This window comes from Phalangium opilio, unplaced genomic scaffold (assembly GCF_054372755.1).
Source record: "Phalangium opilio isolate 3A_F unplaced genomic scaffold, DU_Popi_V2 ptg000017l_1, whole genome shotgun sequence".
Lineage (NCBI taxonomy): Eukaryota > Metazoa > Arthropoda > Arachnida > Opiliones > Phalangiidae > Phalangium > Phalangium opilio.
The window spans coordinates 7,553,911-7,580,421 of record NW_028324151.1 but is presented as its reverse complement, the minus strand read 5'-3'; the positions used below and the strand labels follow the sequence as shown (position 1 = coordinate 7,580,421).

General features: G+C 34.0%; 2 protein-coding genes and 1 long non-coding RNA gene across 4 annotated transcripts in view; 2 read left to right on the top strand and 1 right to left on the bottom strand.

The window, feature by feature from the left end:
- The first annotated feature begins 451 nt into the window (after positions 1-451).
- LOC149702868 (uncharacterized) lies at positions 452-13,268 on the top strand. Of its 2 annotated transcripts, none has more exons than XM_089866782.1 (12): positions 452-558; positions 637-739; positions 820-1,119; positions 1,265-1,447; positions 1,521-1,635; positions 2,553-2,628; positions 2,701-2,796; positions 2,911-2,994; positions 6,524-6,584; positions 6,669-7,454; positions 9,305-12,594; positions 12,805-13,268. In XM_089866782.1, exons 2-11 carry the CDS (start codon positions 670-672, stop codon positions 10,855-10,857), a joined length of 3,324 nt encoding a protein of 1,107 aa, XP_089722908.1. In that variant the 5' UTR covers positions 452-558; positions 637-669; the 3' UTR covers positions 10,858-12,594; positions 12,805-13,268. The 2 variants fall into 2 exon arrangements, with proteins under 2 accessions (XP_089722908.1, XP_089722907.1); XM_089866781.1 differs by having other exon boundaries at positions 12,776-13,268.
- A 3,265-nt stretch (positions 13,269-16,533) lies between these two features.
- Positions 16,534-26,511, top strand: part of LOC149702863 (uncharacterized) — a 95,511-nt gene continuing 85,533 nt past the window's right edge. The window contains exon 1 of the long non-coding RNA XR_016381874.1: positions 16,534-17,248. This is a non-coding gene — a long non-coding RNA (uncharacterized LOC149702863). The remainder of the gene's footprint in view (positions 17,249-26,511) is intronic.
- On the bottom strand, positions 19,484-23,837 carry LOC149702867 (uncharacterized). Its single transcript, XM_089866775.1, has 4 exons — positions 23,369-23,837; positions 22,116-22,220; positions 21,833-22,013; positions 19,484-20,769 (listed from the first exon to the last, which is right to left on the bottom strand). Exons 1-4 carry the CDS (start codon positions 23,408-23,410, stop codon positions 20,072-20,074), a joined length of 1,026 nt encoding a protein of 341 aa, XP_089722901.1. The 5' UTR covers positions 23,411-23,837; the 3' UTR covers positions 19,484-20,071.

Sequence of the window (26,511 nt, the reverse complement as noted above, 5' to 3'; positions counted from 1 at the left end):
ATATGGCTGCCAGAACCGTGGCAAGGCAGAGGAGTGTGTGTTTATTTACTTAATTACTTTGTTTATTTATTTATTTGTTATACATTGGCAAAGAAAGTCTTCATGAGACTTGGGATAACCGCCAAGTATTACAATATAAAATCAACCACAACCGTCATATTTTGCGTTGAAAATTTAGAACTTTCCCCCTTTTTTTTGAAATTGTCTGATTTAAAAAAAGGAGCAAATAAAAATAAGAAGTATCGTAAAAATGGTTCAAATTCATAAAAACTATAATAAAAATGGTTCAAATTCATAAAAACTATAATAAAAATGGTTCAAATCCATAAAAACTAGAATTTGAAACTTGATCACGTGTTGTGACGTTTATTTTGAAATTTTCCCGCTTAAAACGTCACTATAGGTGTCGCATATGACGTAAAATTTCAAAAATCTCCAACGGTCGAGAATCTCGTGACGAAGCGCAGCGGAAGCGGAAAGCCGGTACAGTTACCGTTGGCTTGAATTTTCAGCGGGGCTGTGAGCGTCTCTTTTACCATAAGCTTTTACGAAGTTTTCGTAAGTTTTGAATTAATTAATTAATTTTAAATGAATTATAGATAAGTATTACAAAGTTTTGTTAATATTTTATCACAGAGCGTATAATTTAGGGTCGTTTAACGCTAAGAAATGTCGAACATATACGACGAGATATTTGATGCGGCGGTATCAGGGGGTAATGAACCGCCTGAAGGAGAAAGTAGGCTTAGCGTTTTTACGACGTTAGACTCATTAAACTAATTAATAATCTTATAAATCGCTTGTATATTTAACTAATAGACTTAGCTAGGATACCCAGCTTGTTTTCGAACCCGAAAGAACCTAGTTATCCTTCAGACGACATTTTTAAACAATTAGTTAGTGGAGCAATGTCAGCCGACATTGAAGCCAAAAACAGCGTAACTCCAGAAACCTCCGAAGATGAAGCTGCTCAAGGTCAACTCGAAGAATACGTTCCGAGGGTCAAAACCCCAAAGAAATACAAAAGATCCGTGCAAAAATTAAACAAGTTAAAGCCAAAGAAGCTTTCAATGGAAGAGGAATCCCAAGCACCTGCTATGAAACGAACGAAAAGCAACAGTAAGGTTTTAAATAGGGTAATGGCAGCCCTCTGCCTTCGACTGTATTAAGCTCAATGGGGAAATAACATGGGGTGCCATTAGTCTATTAAATTTTTATTTTATTTTATTTTATTGGAAGTTTACGATTAACTTTTTAACCGAAGATGCAGTCACTTCTAAGAAAACCACGAAGGATTTAATCCTGGCTCTCCAAAAGAAGCGTATTGAAGATCAAGATGGAACTTGGGTACAATGTTGTAACTCCCGTTGCGCTAAATGGAGATATTTAGATGAAATTAAAGAACCTTTCCAAGTACCGGATAAGTGGTACTGTAAAATGAATAAAGGTGAGTTATTATTATTATTAATTTGCATATAATTTGCATAATAATAATTTGTACCATTTACAAACTATAACAGATTTAGATCATAACTCTTGCGAAGCTCCGGAAGAAGACAGTGATACTCCAGAAATGGTTTATAACAAGTTTACCGCTGGTTCCATTGTTTGGGCTAAAATGATCGGTTATCCATGGTAATTAATTATTATTATTATTAATTTTAATTGTTTTTAATTAAATTCTTAATTTAAATTGGTTTTTAATTAAATTTTAATTGTTTTTAATTAAATTCTTAATTTTAATTGTTTTTTAATTAAATTCTTAATTTAAATTGGTTTTTAATTAAATTTTAATTGTTTTTAATTAAATTTTAATTGTTTTTAATTAAATTTTAATTGTTTTTAATTAAATTATTAATTTTAATTGGTTTTTAATTTAATTAAAATTTTAATTGTTTTTAATTAAATTCCTAATTTTAATTGTTTTTAATTTAATTAAAATTTTAATTGTTTTTAATTTAATTCCAAATTTTAACTGTTTTTAATTAAATTTTTAATTTTAATTGTTTTTAATTAAATCGTTTTTTAATTAAATTTTTAATTTTAATCGTTTTTAATTAAATCGTTTTTTAATTAAATTTTTAATTTTAATCGTTTTTTAATTAAATTTTTAATTTTAATCGTTTTTAATTAAATTCTTAATTTTAATCGTTTTTAATTAAATTCTTAATTTTAATTATAATTAAATTCTTAATTTTAATTATAATTAAATTCTTAATTTTAATTATAATTAAATTCTTAATTTTAATTATAATTAAATTCTTAATTTTAATTATAATTAAATTCTTAATTTTAATTATAATTAAATTCTTAATTTTAATTATAATTAAATTCTTAATTTTAATCGTTTTTAATTAAATTCTTAATTTTAATCGTTTTTAATTAAATTCTTAATTTTAATCGTTTTTAATTAAATTCTTAATTTTAATTATAATCAAATTCTTAATTTTAATCGTTTTTAATCAAATTCTTAATTTTAATCGTTTTTAATTAAATTTTTAATCTTAATCGTTTTTAATTAAATTCTTAATTTTAATTTGTATCATTCAAAGGTGGCCCGCTATGGTTGATGATGACCCAGATATATTACAGTTTTGGTATGAGAGTGACGTCATGTCGGGAGTAGTGGTAAATATTAAATAATATTAATTAATTTCAATTAATTTAATGAGTAAGTTAACGTTTCCTAATTAATGTTAGACTCACTACCACGTTGTCCTTTTGGATAATAAAGTTAAACGAGCTTGGATTCCGTGTGCTTGGGTCAAGCCATTTACCAAAGAGCAAGTTTTTCCTGTAAATATAGTTTTTAATTAATTTATTTATTTATTTATTTATTTAATTAATTAATTAACGAATGAACTAGACTTGTTGCAATTATTTACTTATTTAATTAATTATAATTTTCAGACTATAATTGGTGGAAAAAATTACAAACGTGAAATCAAACAGGCTTACAAAAAGGCTGTTTTAGGATTGGAAATGACACTCGAGGTATACTGCAGATATTCTCTTAACAACTCTAATTCAATTATTTTAATTATCAACTCTAATTAAATTAATTAACAACTAATTAAATTAACAAATCCAATTAAATTAATTAGCAAATCCAATTAAATTAATTAGCAAATCCAATTAAATTAATTAACAAATCCAATTAAATTAATTAACAAATCCAATTAAATTAATTAACAAATCCAATTAAATTAATTAACAAATCCAATTAAATTAATTAACAAATCCAATTAAATTAACAAATCCAATTAAATTAACAAATCCAATTAAATTAATTAGCAAATCCAATTAAATTAATTAACAAATCCAATTAAATTAATTAGCAAATCCAATTAAATTAATTAGCAAATCCAATTAAATTAATTAACAAATCCAATTAAATTAATTAACAAATCCAATTAAATTAATTAACAAATCCAATTAAATTAATTAACAAATCCAATTAAATTAACAAATCCAATTAAATTAACAAATCCAATTAAATTAACAAATCCAATTAAATTAATTAGCAAATCCAATTAAATTAATTAGCAAATCCAATTAAATTAATTAGCAAATCCAATTAAATTAATTAGCAAATCCAATTAAATTAATTAGCAAATCCAATTAAATTAACAAATCCAATTAAATTAATTAGCAAATCCAATTAAATTAATTAGCAAATCCAATTAAATTAATTAACAAATCCAATTAAATTAATTAGCAAATCCAATTAAAATAATTAGCAAATCCAATTAAATTAATTAACAAATCCAATTAAATTAATTAGCAAATCCAATTAAATTAATTAGCAAATCCAATTAAATTAATTAGCAAATCCAATTAAATTAATTAGCAAATCCAATTAAATTAATTAGCAAATCCAATTAAATTAATTAGCAAATCCAATTAAATTAATTTACAAATCCAATTAAATTAATTAACAAATCCAATTATATTAACAAATCCAATTAAATTAATTAGCAAATCCAATTAAATTAACAAATCCAATTAAATTAATTAACAAATCCAATTAAATTAATTAGCAAATCCAATTAAATTGATTAGCAAATCCAATTAAATTAATTAGCAAATCCAATTAAATTAATTAGCAAATCCAATTAAATTAATTAACAAATCCAATTAAATTAATTAGCAAATCCAATTAAATTAATTAGCAAATCCAATTAAATTAATTAGCAAATCCAATTAAATTAATTAGCAAATCCAATTAAATTAATTAGCAAATCCAATTAAATTAATTAGCAAATCCAATTAAATTAATTAGCAAATCCAATTAAATTAATTAGCAAATCCAATTAAATTAATTAACAAATCCAATTAAATTAATTAACAAATCCAATTAAATTAATTAACAAATCCAATTAAATTAATTAACAAATCCAATTAAATTAACAAATCCAATTAAATTAACAAATCCAATTAAATTAATTAGCAAATCCAATTAAATTAATTAACAAATCCAATTAAATTAATTAACAAATCCAATTAAATTAATTAACAAATCCAATTAAATTAATTAACAAATCCAATTAAATTAACAAATCCAATTAAATTAACAAATCCAATTAAATTAATTAGCAAATCCAATTAAATTAATTAACAAATCCAATTAAATTAATTAGCAAATCCAATTAAATTAATTAGCAAATCCAATTAAATTAATTAGCAAATCCAATTAAATTAATTAGCAAATCCAATTAAATTAATTAGCAAATCCAATTAAATTAATTAGCAAATCCAATTAAATTAATTAACAAATCCAATTAAATTAATTAACAAATCCAATTAAATTAATTAACAAATCCAATTAAATTAACAAATCCAATTAAATTAACAAATCCAATTAAATTAACAAATCCAATTAAATTAACAAATCCAATTAAATTAATTAGCAAATCCAATTAAATTAATTAGCAAATCCAATTAAATTAATTAGCAAATCCAATTAAATTAATTAACAAATCCAATTAAATTAATTAACAAATCCAATTAAATTAATTAACAAATCCAATTAAATTAATTAACAAATCCAATTAAATTAACAAATCCAATTAAATTAACAAATCCAATTAAATTAACAAATCCAATTAAATTAACAAATCCAATTAAATTAACAAATCCAATTAAATTAACAAATCCAATTAAATTAACAAATCCAATTAAATTAACAAATCCAATTAAATTAGCAAATCCAATTAAATTAACAAATCCAATTAAATTAACAAATCCAATTAAATTAACAAATCCAATTAAATTAATTAGCAAATCCAATTAAATTAATTAACAAATCCAATTAAATTAATTAGCAAATCCAATTAAATTAATTAGCAAATCCAATTAAATTAATTAGCAAATCCAATTAAATTAATTAGCAAATCCAATTAAATTAATTAGCAAATCCAATTAAATTAATTAGCAAATCCAATTAAATTAATTAACAAATCCAATTAAATTAATTAACAAATCCAATTAAATTAATTAACAAATCCAATTAAATTAACAAATCCAATTAAATTAACAAATCCAATTAAATTAATTAGCAAATCCAATTAAATTAATTAGCAAATCCAATTAAATTAATTAACAAATCCAATTAAATTAATTAACAAATCCAATTAAATTAACAAATCCAATTTAATTAACAAATCCAATTTAATTAACAAATCCAATTAAATTAACAAATCCAATTAAATTAATTAGCAAATCCAATTAAATTAATTAGCAAATCCAATTAAATTAATTAACAAATCCAATTAAATTAATTAACAAATCCAATTAAATTAATTAGCAAATCCAATTAAATTAATTAGCAAATCCAATTAAATTAATTAACAAATCCAATTAAATTAATTAGCAAATCCAATTAAATTAATTAACAAATCCAATTAAATTAATTAACAAATCCAATTAAATTAATTAACAAATCCAATTAAATTAACAAATCCAATTAAATTAATTAGCAAATCCAATTAAATTAATTAGCAAATCCAATTAAATTAATTAGCAAATCCAATTAAATTAATTAACAAATCCAATTAAATTAATTAACAAATCCAATTAAATTAACAAATCCAATTAAATTAACAAATCCAATTAAATTAATTAGCAAATCCAATTAAATTAATTAGCAAATCCAATTAAATTAATTTGCAAATCCAATTAAATTAATTAACAAATCCAATTAAATTAATTAACAAATCCAATTAAATTAATTAACAAATCCAATTAAATTAATTAACAAATCCAATTAAATTAATTAGCAAATCCAATTAAATTAATTAGCAAATCCAATTAAATTAATTAGCAAATCCAATTAAATTAATTAACAAATCCAATTAAATTAATTAACAAATCCAATTAAATTAATTAGCAAATCCAATTAAATTAATTAGCAAATCCAATTAAATTAATTAGCAAATCCAATTAAATTAATTAGCAAATTCAATTAATTAACAAATTCAATTCAATTTATTAATTAACAAATCTAATTTAATAATTATTTTAGAACAAATTGAAGAAGTTCAGTTTTGTTAATAACTACAAGGGACCTTGGCCTTCAGTGCCAGGTGAGTTATTAGAATTTTTCTTATCAAGAATTGACAACTTAATTAATTAATTTGTTTTCAAATCTTTTGCCTAATGAACTTTAGATGATGATGATGATGAAGCTACAGAAGTTATTGGCGACTCGAAATTCATTGAAGAGATTTCAGAACCAAAACCATCTCCAAAAAGAAGTGCCAAAAAGCAGCGAAAGAACTTTGATAGTTTGGAAAATTCCAAGGAAAACTTGAAAAGTGACGTAATTACTGCAAAAAACACCAAATCTGCAAAGAAAACTGATGCTTCTATGACTAGAGGAAACACTTCATCAAAGAAAACTGAAAAATCAGTGAAAACTACTGAAAAATCTGCTGAAAACGCTTCAACATCCGCGAAAAATGCTGAAATTTCAACTAAAAAGGCTGCAACATCAATGAAAAATGCTGAAATTTCAACTAAAAAGGCTACAACATCAATGAAAAATGCTGAAATTTCAACTGAAAAGGCTACAACATCTGACAAAAACCCGAAAAAGGCTGAAAAAACTTCAAACAAGCCCAAATTTTCAACAAAAAACACCCAAAACTCTTCAAACAAGCGCAAGGTTTCTGCAAAATATGTTCGAAAGTCTGTTTCTTCACCAAGTTACGGTGAATTTAAGAAAATAGAAAGCCCGATGATCCAGCGTGAAATTCCAGCATCAGCTAGTTATGGAGAAAAGGAGAATCTTGAAAGGCCAATCGAAATTGAAACTCCAATCAAAAAGAATTATCTTCAGCCATTATCTGAGAAATATCCATCTCCTTTTGCCATGACGACTCCTCAGAATTCTCAGAATAGTAAGAACGCGAGTCTCAATGTTTCATCACAATCATCGCAAAGAATTCTTTCTGGTAAATATAATTTTAATTTATTAATTTTGTCGCACCTGACCTTATCTATTCTTAGTCTTCATTAACCCCTTTTTCTCTTGCATTCTTAAAAAAAAACACGTAAATTAAATTCCCATATAAAAACCGGTTTGTTATCTCCTGACGTCACTGTTGGCGTATTCCCTCTGTCAGAAGTTAATTACTCCTATCATGGGAAGTATAAAACTCAAAGTTCAAAACCATCTATGTTTGCCCGCTCCGTCCGCTTGTTTATTAGTTCTGACAAAAACGGATTTATGGGATAAGAACGTCGGAGTTAGCGAATTCACTCCCCATCCTCGCATACTTTATTGAGAAACTTCGTCTGCTTATATTTTGACTCCACCCACAAATTCTGTATATAGCTACTTCTAGAGATCGAATTTGTGGGTGGAGTCAAAATATAAGCAGACGAAGTTTCTCAATAAAGTATGCGAGGATGGGGAGTGAATTCGCTAACTCCGACGTTCTTATCCCATAAATCCGTTTTTGGTTCTGATCACAGCGCCCCCTTTCGTGTTTTCTGCTGGAGACTTAATTTTTATGTTTAGAGGAGAGAGTAGGACAGAGTAAAATTTTGGCGCTAATCAGAGTGCCTTGCTAACACTGAAAAGTGCTGCCGCCTAGCGCCATTTTTGGATAAGTGGCAATAAGTCGCAAGATGACTTGGTCCAATTAGCTAGCTGAATTTTGTTTTCCCATTTCATTTTTGTGAGAACTAGCTTCTTTTAAGACCAGGAATGCATACATCCAATCATATGCTTATGATCCAATAGGAAGCATTGTGTTGCCGTTTTCTTAACGTATCTAGGCGGACTTTGAGGGAGGAGCTAGATTAATCATTACCGTATGATAAATTTTGCGTCACGAATAATTTATCTCGCTGCGCGTTGTCTTATCTTGACAAGTGTATCTTAAAACGTTGTCCACACACACGTATGTTTTAAGCTTATGGTATGACCCTACCAAAACCCCTGGGAGTACTTCGTTGCCGTTTATGGGGTTACACGAGGGGCTAACCACTCGGAGAGACCCTGCATGTACACCGATTACTGCTTACACGTAATCATTTAGTACTATCAAAGACAGGCTGGGACGCAATCGTTTTCGATTTAGTACAGTCAAAGTTACTACTACAGTTGTGTACACCGATTATGCAAAGTGATTGGCCCCTCGGGTTTACACATAGTAACCACGTTATGAGATAAGACATTTTTACGCCACCTTGCATTCTCCAAAATTTGCGCGCCAGAGAGGGTGACTGTGTCTCAAAAAGGTTAAGGGGGTTGAAGCCCGGAGCCGCCTGGTACTAACCCGATAGACCTTCAAAGACCCCCCCCCCCCTCGCTCGCTCGAGAACTATAACCTCTTGCAGTTCTTTCGGAAGAGAGGAAAATTTTCTTCCCCCTTTTACGAATCCCCCTCCAGCGATTTTGACAAACCACTCTCTAAAACCAGGGATAGATGTATTTTTAGAAGTAGGAATGGAGAACGGTTAGTATTTACTTCATTCCGACTCATAGCCCAGTATAGAGCCCCTCCCTCAAACACGTAACGAAAATTTTAAATTATCGATGACGTTGCTGACGGGGACGGCGAAAAATACGTTATTCCTTTTTACCTCTGTCGCTATGATCCGCCTCTCCTTTCACACCCCCCCCCTGTCCCGAGGAAGGGGGTCCGGGACTTTGACGCGCGTCCAGATTACTCTGTTCTCCATTCATACTTCTAAAATTAAATCTATCCCTGCTAAAACCAATTTTTAACTACTGTACAACAATTGAAGGCACATATCTAGCGAAATTAAAAGATAAAACCCCTTAATTAAATAGGAAAAAATCCAAGTGATGAAACTGAAAAGTTAGGACCTATAAAGACGATGAAAGAGTCTTCTAAAATCATCAATTCTCAGGAGGCTGCAGTGACTAAATCATCTTCTTCTGCTAGTAAAAATGAAAAACCTTTACTCGAAACCCCAATCAAGAAACCTTATCTTCAACCCTTATCGGAAAAATATCCGTCTCCTTTTACCACCAAATCAACACCGCAAAATTCTCAGAGTAGTTACGCGAGATCCTTGCCTCAAACTCCGGAATCTTCGTCTCAAGGATTGCTCAAAAGTCGCAAACTTCTTCTTGAAGCTCAAAAACATATGGCATCATCCATGACTACGCTTGGAATGGGAGACGCATCGAGGACGGCGGAGACTCCAGTTCAGAACAAATCAACACCGCATAATTCCCAGGATAGTAACGCGAGCTCCTTGCCACATACTCCGAAAAATTCATCTCCAGGATTGCTCAAAAGTCGCAGTCTTCTTCTTGAAGCTCAAAAATGTATGGCATCATCCATGACTACACTTGGAATGGGAGACGCATCGAGGACGGCGGAGACTCCAGTTCAGAACAAATCAACACCGCAAAATTCCCAGGATAGTAACGCGAGCTCCTTGCCACATACTCCGAAAAATTCATCTCCAGGATTGCTCAAAAGTCGCAGTCTTCTTCTTGAAGCTCAAAAATGTATGGCATCATCCATGACTACACTTGGAATGGGAGACGCATCGAGGACGGCGGAGACTCCAGTTCAGAACAAATCAACACCGCAAAATTCCCAGGATAGTAACGCGAGCTCCTTGCCACAAACTCCGAAAAATTCATCTCAAGGATTGCTCAAAAGTCGCAGTCTTCTTCTTGAAGCTCAAAAATACATGTCATCCGTGTCTCCTTCCAACTCCGCTCAGATTCCATTGAAAAAGGGGAATCCATCCAAGATGGCTGATGTTGATGGCCAAAGAAACGAAGCTGGGATACCAAGCGTCAAAAATACACCAAAATTATCAGAAAAATATCTCCAACCTTTATCAGAGAAATATCCATCGCCTTTTGCCAAAACTACACTGGAAATTGTAAAGAATAATGAACCGGAAGTTCAGGCAAGTTCAAGTTCTCAAGATGACCTCTCCTCGCTCAAGACCACCTTAAAGAAGGGGCTTAATTCAACCAAAACTGTGAAAGAACGAAAGGTCTCTAAATCAACAAACCCTAAAAGATCTTCTAGCTCTGAGAAAAAGGCAACCCTCGAAGAAGGTGACAAAGTTGTCCCTGTTGTCCAACAACATGCCACCAAGAGATTCAGGAAGAACATTGAGCCAACTGAAAATTCTGAAGCCAGATCTGCTGCAGCAAAACCAGTTTTTAGGTCCAAGAAAATGGTTGAAGTTGTAGAAAAAATTATACAGAAGTTGGAAATAGATGAAGAAGATGCGGGAAACAAAACCGTAACTGCAACTGCAACCAAGAAGGTTTTGAAACCAACTTTCGTCCCTGTTTTTAAGCCGAAACAGAAAAAGATGTCTAGTCAAGAAGATAAAAAGGTTGATTAAGTTAAGTACCTTTTACTTTTTCATATAGTTTCACAACTCCTTTAATTTGAATTTTAGCGTCAATTTTAAACATTTATCCGTCCCTTTAAAAAGTTTTAAACACTTATCCGTCCCTTTAAAAAGTTTTAAACACTTATCCGTCCCTTTAAAATTTTTAAACACTTATCCGTCCCTTTAAAAAGTTTTAAACACTTATCCGTCCCTTTAAAAAGTTTTAAACACTTATCCGTTCCTTTAAAAAGTTTTAAACACCTATCCGTCCCTTTAAAAAGTTTTAAACATTATTTATTTTAGTTGAATATAGATAAATAAATATCTAACAGAGGAGTTGTGTATTTCGTTGTTGTTTTAACATTAAACAACATTTTTTAAACTGTATATTACAAAATAGTACAAATTAAGGCATAAGGCCATTTCATTTTCAGAAGTTTAAAAAGGTTTTAATATATTATAAAGTGTTTATATAGCCGGTTTTAATAACCTGGTTATTTTTAAAAATCGTATTTTAACCACCTGTATAAAGTTTTTAACTAAATGTAGTATTCATATTTAATATTATTGTACGTTTATTATTTTATTTGATACGCGAGTTACAATACAATACTCTGTATATTTCCTTTTGTACAAAACATGGTTTTTAAAATGTATATTATAACTGTACAAAAGTATAACACGTTTTAAGTTAAATAAGAACTTCATATTACTCGTGTTTAAAAATGTTTTAATGTGTAATATAATATTAAGTAATTGGTTAATTTCAAAAACCACATTTTAAGTGTTTAAAGTTTTTAACAAATATATTATTCATATATAATATTGTTGAACATCTAATATTTTATTTCGTTTTATTTATTTGATACGTAGTATCTGATTCTGTAGTTCCATTTAGTTCAACTCTGGTTATTTTGTGTTTTACGAGCTTTTGTACAAACACTGTTTTTAAACTATAAAAGTGCAAAACAATAACACATCCCATATTTCTAAGGTTTAAAAATGTAATAATTTTAATTTGAAGTGTATTTTAACTAGTTTTAATAACTTGGTTTATTATCTTAACGTTAAAACTAGGGCTGTGCGGGTACTCGAAAATGACGGGTACTCGACTTCGAGTCCGAGTCCGAGTACTCGGACTCGGACTCGAAACTGGTTTTTCTAGGACTCGAACGGGTACCCGGGTCCTTGTCCAAGGCCTAAAATTACCCGTTTAGGTCTGGACGAGTCCATTTTTCTTCACCAACGAGTCCACTTTTTTGGACGATTCCATTTTTTTTCGACGATTCCATTTTTTCATGAGGGGGCAAAGGGGCCAACTAAAACGGCAGGCTAACTGCATAGTTGGCCGTGAACACGTCACTCTAGGTCTATCATTAGATGCATTGTCACTTGTCAGTACATACGCTATACAACACTACCAAAGGCTAAGATTTGTCCTTAGTTGTCATGCGCGCAATACGAATTGTAGTCCACGCTCCTTTGTGTAGTGGAATCATATAGCATTGGGTACACTGACTTCATATATCCGTAAATATTTTACCGCCTTTTACATCGAACAACGTGGTATCGTGCAGCAAAGAGAGTAATTTTTCGACTTTTTTTCTAGTCAATTTTAACATTAAACCAAAAGTAAATAGATTAAACTGATTATATTAGTTAAGTTCTGCGACGATATGAGTAAAAAACTTAAAATAACCGGTGCCAAGCCTTGGAACGAGGAAATAATACCTTCTTCGAGCAGTGGTGGGAAAATTCGCGAAGGACGCGAGGGACTTTTGTACTACCAAGCGGGGGCGAGGGAGCGACGTTTCCCCGCTTGGTAGTACAAAAGTCCCTCGCGTCCTTCGCGAATTTTGCCCACCACTGTCTTCGAGTGACTATTCAAGTGATGATGACAGTAATGCTAATAATGATAATTTAAAAGATTCTCAATCCCAAGCATTGAACATTTAGAAACATGAAACCAGTAAATTTATTGCCAACAAGTAGTAAATTTGGACTCTAAGAAGAATTTAGGGCTCGAATTAGAATCTATAAGAATTTTGGGTTCGAAATAGACTCAATTAGAAATTTTGGACTCGAAATGGACTCGATTAGAAATTTTTGGACTCGAAATGGACTCGAAACTATGTTTCAAGGACTCGATGGGCTCGACGAGTCCTAGAAAATTGGACTCGAGGACTCGACGAGTCCAGTTTCCCAAGACTCGGACTCGGACTCGAAACCTAAAAATGAGGACTCGCACACCTCTAGTTAAAACAATATTTTAATCACATGTTTAAAGTTTTTAAGTAAATGTATTATTCATGAATTATTTTATTTATTTGATACGTAGTATCTGATTCGTTATGTTCCTTATTTTGAGTTTTATGAAAACATTTCCCAGTTCATGGAAATAAAATAGTTTTTCAAACATTTATCTATTTTTTTTATTAAATTATGCATAGTTTGCAGGCTAGGAGGATTCATACCATTTACACAAGGATCCCGGGCAATTTGGGGGAAAAAACTAGTCTACATTATTGTCCTAAAAGTAGCCTCTACTCCTTGTGTAAATGGTATGAATCCTCCTAGCCTGAAAACTGTTGAATTTAGGTCTATTTTCAAAAAAAGTATGCCCAGGGATAAGGGAGTCAGATGGATTGGAAATGATGATGGGCGACCTGCGGCACCATATCTCTCCCAGTGTACCTCGCGCACGCCCCTACCCTTCCGTAGGCGATTGCTAAGTGCTGCCGCGTAGCGCCATTTTATTTGAATGAGAACTAGCTTCTATTTTTGAGATAGAGGGAGCGTCCTTTACAATTTCGTCCGGCACGACCCTACCTAACCGCTGGGGATGATGGGAGGACTATGGTGCCGTAGGTGGGGGTACAAAGGCAACGCTTAAGGTATGGGGGTTTCCACTCCATTACTCTCTCCTTCAAGGTATGCCCAAGTTGCTTGTCAAGTGACGTAGGTGAAACGTCATAGATTCTCCTAAAGCGACGCCTGGTGAGGCGCTGTCAAAGGCTTAGTACAGACTAAATAATAAGATGGACTGCAAAACCGAGTGCTGTCAATTCTCGCGTCCTCGAACTAGCTCTCAGTAAGTCTCTAGCATTACGAAGTATAAGGAGTGTCATACTTATGGAACATATCTTAAACACTTATGGTATGCCTCACAATCGAGGTCATTCAACTAAGTAACTGAACATGTTAAAAAGCTGCCTCATTCAAAATTTATTTTGAAATTCTCATAGTTGTTTATTGAAATATTCCACTATTTTGTGCCGTTTCTTATGCCGTTATACGTTGACTGCTAGCAATCTGCCACCATGGAGCAGTATTAAATTAGACATAGATGCATTTAAGGCAATTTTAAAAGTGACTTTCGTTCTCAATCTCAGAATATTACTCCATACAAAATTCCAATGTAAAACGGCATTATGGAAGTCTTCAAGCAGTTGAAGGTCACGAGATTAACCTGGATTTTATTACAAGGCCACCAGGCTGAGAAATAAGGATTTTTTGAACTGGCCATGTGGCCAGTAGAGCCCAAGCACTTTTAATTAAAAAACTGGACATTGTCCACTGAAAATGGTTAACCTTGGAACGTTTATAATTAATCAAGATGCCACAGGGCCAGTAGGCTCCCAAGCATTTAATTATAAAATTTGCCCAGCTAAATTTTAAAATGGACTTTTGTCCAGGGCCACCACCTTATTTCTCTGCTTGAAGGTCACGTGACGTAAGCTTTTCATATCAGTGTGGGTGGCGGTGACAGTTGGGAAGCCGCGACGTTCTTTGTTCGATCTAAGATTAAGTTATTAGTGAAAATTATTAATTGGGAATGTTAATTTTCTGATTTATTAATGCTTTAATATGTAAATGATCGATTAAAAGTGGATAAATCAGGGAATGTTCGGCATAATTATAAGAAAAAGTGAATTTCAAATATGACTTCGTTCACTTCGAATGAAACTACTAGATTTCCCGCCCTCTCCTTGCACTGGCGGTTCACGACCCCGGCGGTGGCGAGTCATCAATCATGGCCGCGTAAGAAAACGTTGCCAAAATTGGGTAAGCCTAATTTAACCATTAATTTTACAAGAATAGGATGACAATCTGGTCCCACTTCGTATTTATGCTGTGATAATTTGAGTTAAGGTTAGGGGGGTGTAAGTTTGCCAGTTTGATTCTAATTCGGGTGTGATTTTCAACTTTGAACCCTGGTAAGCCTAATTTTATTATTTATTTTACAAGGATAAGATCAGAAGTATATAATACTTCACTTCGAGAGAAGTGTACTACAAAGCGGGGTAAGTGTAACGTCATTCTTCCCAACTTCGGAACATTTAGAGCAAGGTTACTAAACCGAATCACATACACGATAAATAGTTCCCTCATCATTACTCTATTACCGTTTAAATATTTGGCAAAACGCGCTTGTGCATTTCTTTCCCACGTCATGGCGAGGTTAGTGGGATGATTGCTGGGGATTTAGTGCCAAACAATTATAGAATTCACCTTACGGTGCGATGCCCATTTGTAGTTTTATGAGCGGGAAAGCAAACTAAAAGGGTGAGCCAGGGAAGAATGACGTTACAAAACTTAAGCATTAAGAGGATATAGAGTGTCATCCTTCTTCTATTATCCCCTTCTGATAAGACGGAAATCTAACCCTGCATTGTATTTATGGTGTGATAGTTTAGATTAGGGTTAGTTTAAGTTCAATGTGGGAGGGGAAATAAGTTAGCCAATTTGATTCTAATAATTTCAGGTGTGATTTTCAACTTTGAACCCTAAACATTGTCATATTATAGGATATTGACCCGCGGTAGCTGTACAGTAAAATATAGTAGGGTCAAATGAAACGGCACGGGGCTGACATAAAAAAAATATTTTTCACGATTCCCGCGATTTTTCTCGTTTTTGATTTTATTGATCATGTTTAAAGAAGTGGAAAAAAAAATGTTTTATATCCTATATAAAACTCGGCACGCTCTCCGATTTCCCCCTTTTTTCCGAAGTTTAATTTCTAACTAAAGAGAGGGTTGAAGAAAAAATAAGATCGAAATGGGATTTAGCTATAGCGCTCGTGTTTAATCGGCCGAAACCAGACTTAAAACTACAAAAGAGGGGCAAACTGGGAAAACCTCTATACTGGTGTAGGCCAATTGTAGGCATAAAAATAAGGTCTCTGGTTTCGTCTCGTTTTATTTTTTGTTGGTCCCGTTTTTTTGTAGTTGTACCATTCAACGATTTATACGTGAAATCATGCCTTTTTCTGGTAGGGACAGATTCAAAGGGTAGAATCACTCGCGACGATGCCAGCTAGCAGTAGCTTGAGAAAAATAGACGGGGTGTTTTGAGATATTTTAAGTGGACATATTTTTTCAATGAATCTAAAAGATGATGGATAGAAAAATATTGTTCGGTATTGTGCGAAAAATTGTACGCTTGTAGGTTTCATAAACTTATTTTATTGATGTTTTTTTCTTGCTTTTTTCGTCATGAGAAAAGATTGCTAAAGAATACGGAATATTGAGTACAAAGTGTAGGCTATTCTATTAGTTCTAGAAGAGAAGCAAACACCACAGGGGCGTGAGGGGGCCGCCTTATTGGGTTATTTCCGTGGCGCCAAGAAACTCCGCTAGAGGCACCGCGAGTTGGTTAGCCTCCCTCTGCGTGTATTGAACTCGTGTTTCGTCTAGCGTTGGCTCTTGGTGCCAGGGAACTAACCAAAGAGAGCGTTTCACTATACGTAATTAATGGAATGGTCTATTGCCACTGTTTAGGTAAAATTCTTCCACTTGCAATATGCTTATTCGGAATTTAAACAGCGTGGGTTGAAGGCTATAGACTCTTTTCAATTGGTGGAGGTAAAATGGTGCCTAATGTTTGAACACCTTGTGTTAAGATGGGACATGTGGACAACAAAGACGTTAGATATGGCTTCAAATAATAAGGACTTTGGTTGATGTCTTTGGATCTACATGCCTTGTCGTAACTCGTAACCCTATATTTTTTGTGAACTCGTTTGGTGGTAAACTTTGAACTTTGTCAATCAAAACGCGTGTTACACGTGAACTTTACTAATCGCGACGCGTTTTAAGTGTGAACTTTGAACTACATCAATATCGGCGCGTTTTGTGGTGAACTTTGAACTTAATCAATAGCGACGCGTTTTGTGGTGAACATTGAACTTTATCAATAGCGACGCGTTTTGTGGTGAACTTTGAACTTTATCAATAGCGACGCGTTTTGTGGTGAACTTTGAACTTCATCAATCGAGGCACGTTTTAATGCTGAACTTTGACCTTCACACTGGTACCGAACGATCATCAAAGAATTACGTATTCATCCATCAGCCAACCTTTTGGTCGGAGTTCATCGAGAAATCGCTTCTAAAGAGGTAAGATGCATCTTAATTATAGTCCTGTACCTATAAACTCGCGAAAATGATTACGAAAGTTGACCTTTGGCGTGACCCTGCTTACTACTGCAGTACGTGGGGTCATGCCATCAATATTAAGTAGGTCTTCCAACAGAGAAAGGTAATATTTTGGAGTGTTTCAATGCAACTGAATGCCGTGTAGGTCTATTTTGGCCTATTTTTTATGAGCCCGAACTTCCCCAAAACTCCCCAGGCAACGGTATTCCAAAATGTTTCACAATGACCAACCACTTTTTCCAGAATGTTTTATTGGGCAGGGATTTCAATTTAGAAGTCTGAAGAGGTCTGCTCTTAGTAAATACTTAGTGGGTGGCGATAAAATGGGTTTTAGCTAGACTTCACTCTTAGAGTTTTGTTCACCAAGATAGGGATACTTTCAAAGAGTTGTTGCGTACTTTTGATTCAAAAAACGTTTTTGGGGCCTACAGGCTACCTTTTGGTTGAAGTAGTGACCATTGTACTGGGAAAAAGATCTACACCTAGCTCCGTCTAGAGTCTAGACTAACAATAGGTATACTTGTGTGTACATAATAGGGCCATAAAGGTTAGTTGTATCTCTCGACTAGTCTAGTTTTGATAGCGACTTTTAAAGGGTTACTTACATGCAGATGCCAAAACGTTTCTTCTTTTTATCAAATCCTCTAAAAATATTATCAAGAAGACAGTTGTATTTTTTTCCACTAAATTCAATCGTAAGCTACTCGACGTTACTTGAGTGTTCAAGTTTTTGAGGCTTTAAAATTTTCCCTCTGTTCAGATAAACATTGTTTCACCATGCAGGGATAGATTTAGTTTTAGAAGTAGGAATGGAGAACAGTTAGTATTCACTTCAGTCCGACTCATAGCCCAGTATAGAGCCCCTCCCTCCAACACGTAACGAAAAGTTTAAATTATCTTATTGGCTCACTTAAACTACGTTTTGGTGACGTTGCTGACGGGAACGGCGAAAAATACCCAATTTCTTTTTACCTCTGTCGATATGAAACGCCTCTTCTTTCATACCCGCCCGTCCCGAGGAAGGGGGTCCGAAACTTTGACGCTCGCCCAGATTACTCTGTTCTCCATTCCTACTTCTAAAATCAAATCTATCCATGGTTTTCTAAATGCGGTTTTGCGGTTGCCAGAATCTTTTTGAGTGAAGCACATCTTTTTAATGAATTACGCACTTTTACTCTACAATTTAAAATACTGTTCAGTTGGCATTTAAGTGTTCCTTTAAGGTTTAGGTGGAAAAATAGGTGTTAAAACACCTCCATCCTCCCATTTCCGACAGCGGACATGATGAAGATCCTGCCTCGGATTTTATGACCCGCAAAACGTTTCCCTTTTATTATATACTTAGTTGCAGACTTGGAAGAGACATAATGTTCTAACGAAATAACATGCGTGAAGCACCTTTCTAAGGTTACGATTGAGCTATACCCAAGGTTATACCTTGAACAATTTTCTTTCAATTTCGTGGTCGAAAATCTTAAGGTGTAAAATGGGACAACCATTCTTTAGGTTTCGCGTGGTCTCCCCCTTTTTTGGTCGGACGACGGTCATTTTGCGCCGTTTTTGGGCGACACCTTAATGGAATGGACACTTTTAAATTTATATTCTTTTGGTGAAATGGTCACCGCATAGTTCGTGAACTTCATGGATTGTTAAGTTCTCAAACTTTTCGCCAGCGATTAATGATTCGGAAATTGGTGGTACTTCATTGATTCTTATGAACGAAGTTTATAACTCGTGAACATTTTAAAAGATTAAGCCTTAAGTAAAAGGGGGAATGTTATCGAGGTTCAAGAGGGTAATGTTCAAAATAAGTTATGCACTATTGCCAGATTTCTTATATGCAGGTGTGGGGGAGAGACATACTCTAAGCTTCGTCTGAGACATTAGTCGACGGGTGCTCGGAATGTAATCCTGAAAACGGAACTACAAGCGTAAACAACACCATTTTACGATATAACAGGCTTTCAGAACCATAGAATAGTCTCCATGGGTTTGCCGGAAGAGTCTATAGTATCGGCGTTGCTTATGAGAGAAAAAACAACTTACTTTATCATTGGTTTATGTTCCAAATTGGAACAATTGAAATTGGCACCATTGGAAGTTTTCGTTCAATATTTGGGTGTCTCTTTTCGAAGTATTTTTAAGGACTGTTTAAAAGACTTCATTCTATCTTCATTAACTTATTCAACCATAATTTCACAATTTATCAAATTAGTAACATTTTATTGGATAAACATTGGTATTTTTTAGAGTCAAAAGTTGGCACAATATAATGATAAATGCATACTTCCGGCTAGAATGTTCTTCGCTTTCAATCAAAAGGGAGTATAAAATAATGAATATGTCAATTGGAACCATGTCTCTATCTACAATATTAAAGGAGATACAAGCAGTTAAGTTTCCGTAATGGCGCTTAATGGACACTACACGTTAGGCTTCTACTCGAAACACCGGACGGATCCGTCGTCCGTAGTCTATATTACGCGCCATTACGGGAACTTAATTCCATGTATCATCTTTAATATTGTAGATAGAGACATGGTTCCAATTGATACATTCATTATTTTATACGCACTTTCGACTAAAAAAGTTAAAATTCTAGCCCGCAGTACCCCTTTAATTTAACAATACAAAAAATAGTACAAAACTTTTGATTAGAATTTCAAGAAATTTTTTTTGATATTGAGCTTCATTAATTTTTGATTTAAAACGATGATAAAGAAACGTCAGTCCCTTCCCTTTAATTAATTACATTAATTGAGGGAGCTAGTGCAATATGTAAAGTCACCAGGGCCTCCACCAGTAATTGTTATTTTGACAAATTACTTCTTTAACGACTTCCCTTTGGGAGGGAACGCTAGATCGATGACCAGCGGTCACTATATCACTACTTAATTTTTCAGTCCACGAATTATTCGAATTTAAAGTTTCTACACCGTTTAAAATTCTGACCCTATCTGAAGCTTGACCTCTAACTCCAAATCGTGGTTCTCCGGAGGTGATAGATCCGATATTCCGCGAAGGCACCGGTTCGTCGTGTTGTTTTTCCGCGACAACCGGAAGTGTTTGGTGCTTGCCGTCTTGTTCGGGACAAGACAGGGCTTCCACGTTACGATATCGATTTCTTAAATGTTTTAGCAAATCCGTGGCCCTTCCTCCTCCTCCAGTTGAGACAACTGATAAATGGTTCTTATAGTCTTCGTTGTCTCTTCGTTTGTTAAATGGGACGTTGACCGATGGTTCTTTGTTCTTGTTAGACGTGTACGGGTTCCGGTCGCCTTGAATTTCACTCCCGACGTCTATGGATAGATCTAGGCCAGGATGGTTTTCGTTTGTTTTTTGCGTTGGGTTTTCCGCGCTGTTTTCCAGTGTACCGACAAATTTGGCAACTTCTAACATGCAGAGTTTGTAGCCTTCTTGGAAACGGAGACTGTTTTGTCGCTGGGTCTTGTCATCCACGTTTGAATGATTCGAGAGATTTACTGAGAACAATTTAATGAGAAAAGTTAAAATATTTCAAAGTTTCGTTGGGTTGTTGCCAAAGAAGAAATCTTAGTTTAGTAAATTGCGTAATTTTTAGTACGCCTGGTAGGGGGCCTAGTACTGTAATCCTATTGTTTGTGTTAATTCTAATGACCCCTAAACAATTACTTATCCCCATTGCGATGCATTATCAGGAGTCTAATTACTTATTTCTCAAGCTTTGATTGTTTGAACCCCAAATATACGGGCTAACAGTCCTATCGCGTAGGTGTTATGAAGGGATGCTACATGTGTACAGGGATTTACAGGCGCCAGTAGAATAACTAAATCTGTAGTAGCGTTATATCTTTAATTGATTTGGTATCACCAGAAGTATAAAATACTTCTCTTCAAGTATGTTCCACCATAAAGCGGGGGTAATTGTAATATGATTCTTCCCAACGTCAGAACATTAGGAGCAGGGTTAATAAACCGAATCGCAGACGCGATAAATAGTTCCCTCATCATTAACGCTTAACAATTTGCCAAGGCGCATGCGCTTGTGGATTTTTGTCCCAGGTCAATACGAGGTTTGTGGGTTGACCTCTGGGGATTTAGTACCAAACAGATGGAGTAGTGGCACTCCGTGTTAAATATCCATAGAGCGTAATAAAGTCAAAGGAAGGGTGGTGCCATTACTCTATAGAATTCACCCAACGGTGCGATTCCCACTCAAAGAATATAACTGCATCATTTTCCTTAGTTCAAAAAAGGAGGTATCAGTAAGGATTGGAATTGAGGAGAGATTTAACCCTATCGTTTCATAATTTTCTTATTTACTCGAGCCCAGATTGTCCTATAGCTTCAAGTATACCCAGTATCATTGGAAATAGAAAAAAGTTGAGATATGACGTACTCAAAGGATTTAACCTTATCTCTTATAAATCGAAACTTCCGAAATATTTTCCCCATCATTGTTTTAGGCCTATTTGCAGCAAAATACTTCAACAAAATTGATTGAATATAGGAAATTGAAAAGAGTGGCCTCGTGTAGAGTATAATAAGGTTATAGATTTCACTCACCCGTGGAGCACTCGTTATTGAAAGTGTCTGAGCCGCTGGAGTGGTCATCGAAGTCCATTAGAGTGCTGGGGCTAGTCGGAGATTGTTTCTGATGAGCCTCTTGGATGTAACGGACTGTCATTTCGAGTATGTCCGCTTTCTCTAATCGGGTTTGACGTTGGAATCCCCGCTGTCGCTCTTGCTGCAATGGTATAGATTCCAGACAGGAAATGATTAGCTTTTGTAATGTCTCAATATAGGGATAGAGGAAAGAAAAATATGTCATATTGTTTAGAAAACTAACTTTCTGGGCTTGCTGAGCGATTGTCGATCCTAGAAAGGCTTGTAATTGAGCGAGACAACGATTTATTCGGGCCCGACGTCGTCTCTCCATCAAAGGCTTTGTTACCTGCAGACAAGGCAGTCGCAAATGAGTATACTGGATTGGATTGTTAAATCGCGCATTGAGATTCATCTCTGCTGTTGTGCCAGTCCGTTTATATGTTAATTAATTACTGAATAACCGTTGTCAGTGGTTAGTTCTTAGAAATCTCTATACAATGCCGTGTAGATTCTAAATTCGTGTTTTATATCCTATATCAGCTTTTACCTCTGCACTATACAGTTTTTACTGTTTTCACCATACTTATATTGAACGTCCACGTTAATTTTAACTAAATAAGTTCATAACATTAAATCCGAAGGAATTTATTTTAAACATGGACTGATGCGTGCGAACAAAAGTCCCTTTGAAATTCCATTAAATGCATCTGTCTAATTTAATATTGCTCCATGGGGGAAGATTTCTAGTAGCCAATGGAGAACGGCGTTAAATTTTTTGCTTCATTTTGGTTTGGATTTTTATTTTAAAACCAATCGTTCCGCTTTGATAATCCCGTTTTGCTCAAATTATTGAACATAATGTACTAATTTTTCATCATCATACGCCAATAAATCCCCTACTATCACGAAATTAATCAAAACTCATAATTTTGCTCATGAATCTCCACATCAAACCTTAATTGTTTCTCATAAAGAAAATCTACTTTCCAAATTCCAAGAGAAACTTCAACGCTACGAATAATCTTAATGAACTAGGCTAGTACAAATCTCCCAATTACAATTCTTATTAATGCAGAAAACAACAACGCCAGTCTCATCAATCTATTCTTTTTTTTTGTATCTATACAGGGTGTTTGTGAAAGGTCCATCAATAATGAAAGGGCGTATTTATTGGGCCATTTTGAGTCGAAAATGTTCTATGACATTTTTCCGTCCGGGCCACTGTTTTCAAGTTATGATTGGAGTAATTTACGGATGACCCCTTAAATTTAATTTAGAAATTGAAAGACAGCGCTAATTTAATGAAGGGGTCATCCCTAAAATATTCAAATCATAACTCGAAAACCGTGGCTCGGACGGCTAAATGTCATAGAACATTTTCGACTCAAAATGGCCCAATAAATACGCCCTTTCATTATTGATGGACTTTTCACAAACACCCTGTATGAGCGCAAGAAAAACTTAAAGAAAAAAAGAGAAACTCATATAATTTACCCTTCGCCTTTGAGCCGCGGCTGTTGAGCTTTCATTTGCCATTAAAAGTATTTTTTCTTCACTCTCCCTCAACCTTTATCCCTTTCTTTCTTTGCGTGTGTTTGATTTTCTTTCGGTTGGCAAGAACTCCTCTATTAATTGGTAACCATAGAAACGTCCATGCAGCTTTTTCCGCCTTTTTCCACACGGCTTTTGCTGCAACGCTAGCCTGCCTTTCTTTCCGTTTATTACAAATCTACACTAACTTCCCGTAAAAAGTAAAATTGCTAGAGGTTCCCGCAGCTGTAATACCACGTAATAATTCGTGATTTAACCGTTATTACTCAGTACACCCTGGCGTATCGAGTCTCTAAATGACCGGCTCGCGCGACCAACACGCGCCTTTTAAGTATATTCCACGCGTTATGGCTCTATACGCCTTTATATCTATCTACCTAATACATTTCTTATTATTAGCCCCGGTCTCCGGTTTTAGGACCCGTAGTGGCACTGCTCACTCCTTATAACGTTTTCTCAAGACGTCGAAGCGCGCCAAAAACTAGTAAATGGCCTGGGAGGAGGGATTGAAGTTTGCCTTTGGGGATATCTATTCAATAGTTAAAGCTATGTTCGCCAGTCAAACCTGGGTCTCATGGGATGGGGGGATTAAATGGATGAATTTTAGACCGAGTGAGTATTTGACAAAATTGGATGGATGATGCCCATTTGGGATTGGGAGTTTGGTATTTTTTAAAAGGTGAGTTTAATGTTTAGGGGTGGAGCTAGCATAGGTATGTGTATTGGTTTCTGTGCTATCGGTGATTAGGTTTTTTTTAATAGAGATATCGAGAGGAGATTAGTTTAATGTGTTTTAAAATAAAGACTTTATTTGAAATTCACTCTCTCTGGAACTCTTTGAACTATAGTGCTGAAATTAGTTTTGCCGTAAATATTTGTATTTATTATTCTTGTTTGTGCATAAAATTAACGAAATATGACCTGACTGGCAACGCAGGGTTACTTTGCTGCTAGTTATATTACTTTTGGTTATACCAAGAAGGGATATCTAGTTTACTAGGGAGAAGTTTAAGATGCCTAAGTATTCGCGCGCCATAGTCCCAGTCCCCCTTTCAAAATACAAGGGGGGACGTAAAAGGAGGCCGGGCTATTTCGCCTCTCGTCAGTCGGAAAATACATAAATTTTCGTCATTCGCGTCGCGCTGACGTGAGTTTTCAAGAACCAATGAGATGCTGGTTGTAATTTAGAGGCGAGGATTAATTCCGGATCTACGTTTGGACTGGAGATAAAGCTGGGGCAAATATGGCGAATTTATACCTTCTCCCTAGTAAACTAGATATCATTTCTTGGTTATACCAAGGAGCAATTCGGACGGTCAACTCCGCTGAGTATCAAACTTACCTCCTCCAAGCTATCACCTCATTATCTGTAAAATATTTCGCTTATTTCTTGGGGATCTTTAAAAATTATACCACCGTGTTCATGCACGTATACGTAAGTAAAACACGTGGAAGGGAAACTCTTGTCTGCATCCCCTTTCATCCTTGCATAACAAACGGATGAATGACTTTGAGATCCGAAAACGACCTGGGGAAAAAATAAATACTCTGGATCAATACTGAGTTTTTCCAGACGTTTAGTTTGAAGGGACCCACTGCTCTGCAGATAGAATTAATTCCCTCTCGAGTCTCGAAACGCTCGCAGATTCCCTAAATTCCAAGGGATTAAAATCGTCTCCAGTTATCCAACACACGGACGGCGTAAATACACACACACTCGAGCCAGAGCGAAAGAAGATTAGAATTTCTGACAAAAAATTCAATATTTCCCATGACGGAATCTTGTTTGTCGGATAGGGTCTGCTCTAGTGGCTCAAAGACGGATTAAAGTTTATAATAAAACGCGCCGTGACGAGACGGTGACAGCCGTTTCCCTTCGCCTAAAGTTCCACTTTGCATGCATTCTACCATAAAATGTTTATATTTATATATTTTTATTTATTTATTCTAAGTATATATGAAAAAAAAAATAAGGAAAAAAACCTTATTTTTATTTTTGAACGTCTATATGGAATATCAATGCGTGTCAAGTGCAGATTTAACTGATTTCGTATTTACTCCGAGGGTTTGGACATTAGAACCTTTAATCTTGAATGAAGATATCTGCAGCTGTAGTCGCTAGAAATATTTTGCTAATTTGTAGGTAAATTAACATTTAGAAATATGTATTATAAAAATTGAGGTTTATATAATATTTAGTGACATCCTGAAGAAAACGACGTTGTTATGATATGATATTCTTCGTAAAACAATAATCTATTCAATACAATTAATATATTTGAAACAAACTCAATTCGAGTTCAAAAACAATTGCACACCTTTAAAAGTACTTTTTAAGGCCGACTTCCAGCGAAAAGGGTTCTAGCGAACTGAAAACCGAGCATCGAGACTAACAATGAAGCGACCGTGCCGATTTTAGAATCCCCGCTGGGTCAAAAGTTGGAAGTCTTCTAGCTAACGGAAAGCCGTGCTATGTGGTTCTAGCGAACTGAAGATAAACAATAGAAATCCTTTTAAATTCTTTACTCCGAATTTTTGCTTCCCTCTGAAGGAAATTCTCTATTTTGTATCTTCAGTTCGCTCGAACCACATTGCACGGCTTTCAGTTAGCTAGAACCTTTCCAACTTTTGCCCTAGCGGGGATTCGAAAATCGGCACAGTCGCTCCATTGTTAGTCTTGATGCTCGGTTTACAGTTCGCTAGAACCCTTTTCGCTGGAAGTCGGCCTTTAAGCAAAATCTAAAATTTCCCAATGTCCAAACCCATCACTGGCGAAACGAAATCGCGAGAAATCTTTGGAAATTTAAAGAAAGTCAATAAATATGTGCAGATTTAACAAAAACCACAAAAATTCTCCAAAATAATCAGAAAATTTATACGAAATTTAACTTTGTCATCAAAATCAGCCAAAGATTTCAAAATCTGCTGTGATTTTCGCTAATGTCCATCGCCCAGAATTATTCCAAAATCGGATCAGTATACTAAAGGAACCGCTTTAAAATGCGCGTGCACCAAAAGGTCACATTTACATAATTCAACAAGTTTCGTTCGCATTCGAGTTTGTTGGCTGCTTAATCCGTTATATT